Genomic DNA, 3,375 nt, shown 5'->3' on the forward strand with positions numbered 1-3,375 from the left:
CCCGAGCGGGGGGGGGGGGAAAAAAAAAAAAGGGGGGGGGGCCTACCCTTACCTTGAAAAAAAAATAACATTTTCCTTTCCCCCCCCGGGTGTGTCGTGTCTGGGAAGAACACCCCCCCCCCCCCACGGAGGGAGTGAAGGAGGGAGGGAGAAACACACGCACGCACACGCACACACACACACAAACAAGTGTTTGTTAGGGGGGGCGAGGGAGAAAAAAAAGCCCCCCCCCGCGCAAAAGGGCACAAAGAGGAGCCCCGCGGGAGAGGGGCAAGGAAGGAGCCATTTGGCTTTTGGGGGGTTTATTCTTCTCTTGGGGTTGGGGGGGGGGGGGGGAGGGAGAGGCCCATCCGCGTAGGTGGAGAACACTGTGGACGTGTGGATACGCCGCGGCAGCCATGCACGCCCGTGGGTCACTTTGTAGGCGTATGCATACACACATGCTTGACTTCCCCCCCCCCCACACACACACACGGTGACACCCGGCTCGAGTCTCTCACCACAGTACCTCTGTCCTCTTTTTCGTTGGTTTGCCATACAAATTCTCACCGCGCCGCGGCTCCCTCGCGCACAGGCTGAACGTAGTTGATTGGGAACAGCCCGGTGCGCTGGTTGCACACGCCTCTAAACCAACCCTCCTCCGGTGCGCGGCTAATGCAGATGATCTCCTGCCCCGCCTCAAAGGTTAGCTCATCTGGCGCGCGGGCGCAGTAGTCGAAGAGCGCCTGAAATGTCGCCCCTTCCATGTGCGCCAGCGACAGTGGCGCGGCAGGGGTGGCTGTAGCGGCGCTCGTGTTGATGACAGCCCCATCGCTGTTCACCACGCTTGCCGTTGAATGTGCCACCGGACGCGAAATGTATGGCGAGGCGGCGGCACCGCCTGGCGTGTCCTTCGAGGGTGACGACGTGTTTGTGCCCCTGGCGCCGCCAAAGCGCGTACCGCCCTGCTGCACCATCGCGTGTACGCGCTCAACAAAGCCCAGAGGCGCGGACTTGGCGGGTGCAGTGCCCGTGACGGTCGACTTAATGCCCGCAGCACCGCAAGCGTGCAGGACCGACCCACTCGTGCTTGGTGCTGTCCCGGCGCCCACTTTCATCGCATTGCACAGCAGTCGCTGGTGTTGATGTTGGTTGCGCGTCGACATCTTCTGGGTCTCTAGCTCGCTCCGCAGCTTCTCGATCGCGGCCGTCGCGCGTACAACCGATTCTTCACCGTCCTTCTCCAAGTTGATGAAGGTGCGATAGTCTAGCATAGTGCTCCACCGGCTGAGGTTCATCTTCTCTACAATAATGCGAGGATGTACATAAGCGATGCCAGCAAAGTCGAGTGACCGCAGGGTCGGTGTGACGGCCCGCTCTGCTCGCTCTAGCTTGTGCCGGATGCGCATCACTTCCTGAGCCACCTCGTGCCGCAGCAGCGACAGTCGCTGGTCCGCCTCCACGTACTCCTTCACATGAGGATCGAGCGTGTCGGAGAGGATCTCACGATGCATATTGTTGGTGCACATCTCCGCATCCATCTGGCTCAGCCGCCGCTCCTTGCGGTAGAGGTAGCGGCTGGCGGCGATGTAGTAGTCGGAGAAGCGCGTGAAGTGGTGCTGCTGCACGAGCCGCAACAGCTCCCCCAGCGCGTTCTGCTGCTTGTCGTATTTGGCAGCAATGTTGTCGCAGCCGTCTAGCACAAAGTCGTTGAGCGACGTGGCAAGGTTGCGCGCGGCGGCGGCGTTGTTGATGGTGTCCTGCAGCTTCTGCGCATGCTCCGCGGCGGCCTGCAGGAAGCTCTCGTGTCCGCTGCGCCGTCCTGCCTCGCGCTCCTCCATCTGCAGTCGTCGCTCCACCTCCTTGTGCCGCTGCTGCGCCAGCGTCGTCAGCTCACTCGAGCATGTCTGTAACTCTTGAAAAAGGGTAAAGATGCGGTTCCACACGCTTTGCTGCTTCTCCTTGTTCTGCTGTAAGAACTCGTCTGACTCGGCGCGGTCAGCCTCGTAGCGCTTGCGCTGCTGCACATCGTCAGAGCTGTAGTTGGACATCTGCTCTTGTATTTTGAGCATGTCCTCCTCGCAGGCTTCGATCTGGCGGTGCTTCGCCTCGATTACGGCGGTGATGTCGCGGTCCACCATGCGGAACACTGCCCAGCGCCGCCGACGTTCGCTGCTGCGTGACTCGGAGTAGTAGTTGGAGATGATCGGGTACTGGTCTGTGATGAGGCGCAAAAGGTGCTCGTACACATCCAGCTGGCGCTTCGAGATGTCCTCGGCGAGACCCATCTCGCCATTCGCAATGCTTGCCTCCAGCAGCTGCTCGCACTGATCGATATCAGGCGAGACCTCCTCAATTGTGTTTTGAAAGACTGTCAAGTCATCAAAGACACGTCGTGTATTGCCATCCTCAACGAGCTTCGTCTGCAGCGCGTTGGTGATGAAAAGGAGATCGCGTGGCTCGAAGACAACGGACTTCAGCTCCGCCTCGCACTCCTCAATGAAGCGGCGCTGTTTCGGGGTGATGAAGGAGTGCGACTTGGTCTGCTGCAGCGTCGACACGAGCTGAATCACCGCCGGCAGCTCTGCGTGCTGGTCCCCGTCCAGTTCCGTGTTACGGCGCAGAAGCCGGCGCTCCGCCAGGTGCAAGTTGCAGTGCTCAATGACTGCCTTGCTACTCCAGAAAGCACCTTTGGGCACCGACACGTGCTGCTGTAGCACCGATAACTGCTGTTCGCATCGCTCGTACTGGAAGTCCAGCTGCGAGATGCTCTGGTCAAGCCATGACTGAAATGCGCGGAGGAACTGGTCGCTGCATATGATAGCCTGCAGCTTCGCCTCTTCCTCCAGGTAGACGCGCTTGCTGCGCTCAAAGAGTGACACGGTGGCGGTCATTTTTTCTCTCTCGCTCTCCTCTGCGGTGTGGAGACGGGCTCAGACGCGCGTATGTGTATGTGCGTGTACGTGTGTTAGAAAGAGAAAGAGAGCTGCCGTTGATGCGCACCCCCGTGATAGTGCGATGGTGAGCGCAACAACGCACCCGTCACTGTGGCGTTGGGGTCTGCGAAGGTGGACGTGTCTGTCGAAAAGTTGGGCTGACGATCGTTTTGTGTGTGTGTGGGGGGGGGGGGGGGGGGGTAAAACATTTTTAAAAAAAATGGTCAGCACAAAAATGCAAAAATGTGCGGAGCAGCGGGGGCTTGCCGCTGTGCAATGCATGAGAAAGGGGGCCCCCCCCTCTCCCTCCCCCAGTATCACTAAAGGGCGTGCCATAAGCCTGTGCATATTTGCACTATCGGACTCAGAAGAGAGAGGAACTGAGCACTGAAGCAAACAACATGAGCCCCAGAAGGGGGAGAAAGAGGAGGGGAGGAGCGGGCCACCGCCTCAACCACCT

General features: G+C 59.6%; 1 protein-coding gene across 1 annotated transcript; it reads right to left on the reverse strand.

The window, feature by feature from the left end:
- Nucleotides 1-545: 545 nt before the first annotated feature.
- LBRM_27_1990 (paraflagellar rod protein-like protein) lies at nucleotides 546-2,873 on the reverse strand (the record flags this gene model as incomplete). The annotated part of the gene is made up of 1 exon (XM_001565903.2): nucleotides 546-2,873. One exon carries the CDS (start codon nucleotides 2,871-2,873, stop codon nucleotides 546-548), a length of 2,328 nt encoding a protein of 775 aa, XP_001565953.1.
- Nucleotides 2,874-3,375: the final 502 nt, after the last annotated feature.

Source organism: Leishmania braziliensis, chromosome 27 (genome assembly GCF_000002845.2).
Source record: "Leishmania braziliensis MHOM/BR/75/M2904 complete genome, chromosome 27".
Lineage (NCBI taxonomy): Eukaryota > Euglenozoa > Kinetoplastea > Trypanosomatida > Trypanosomatidae > Leishmania > Leishmania braziliensis.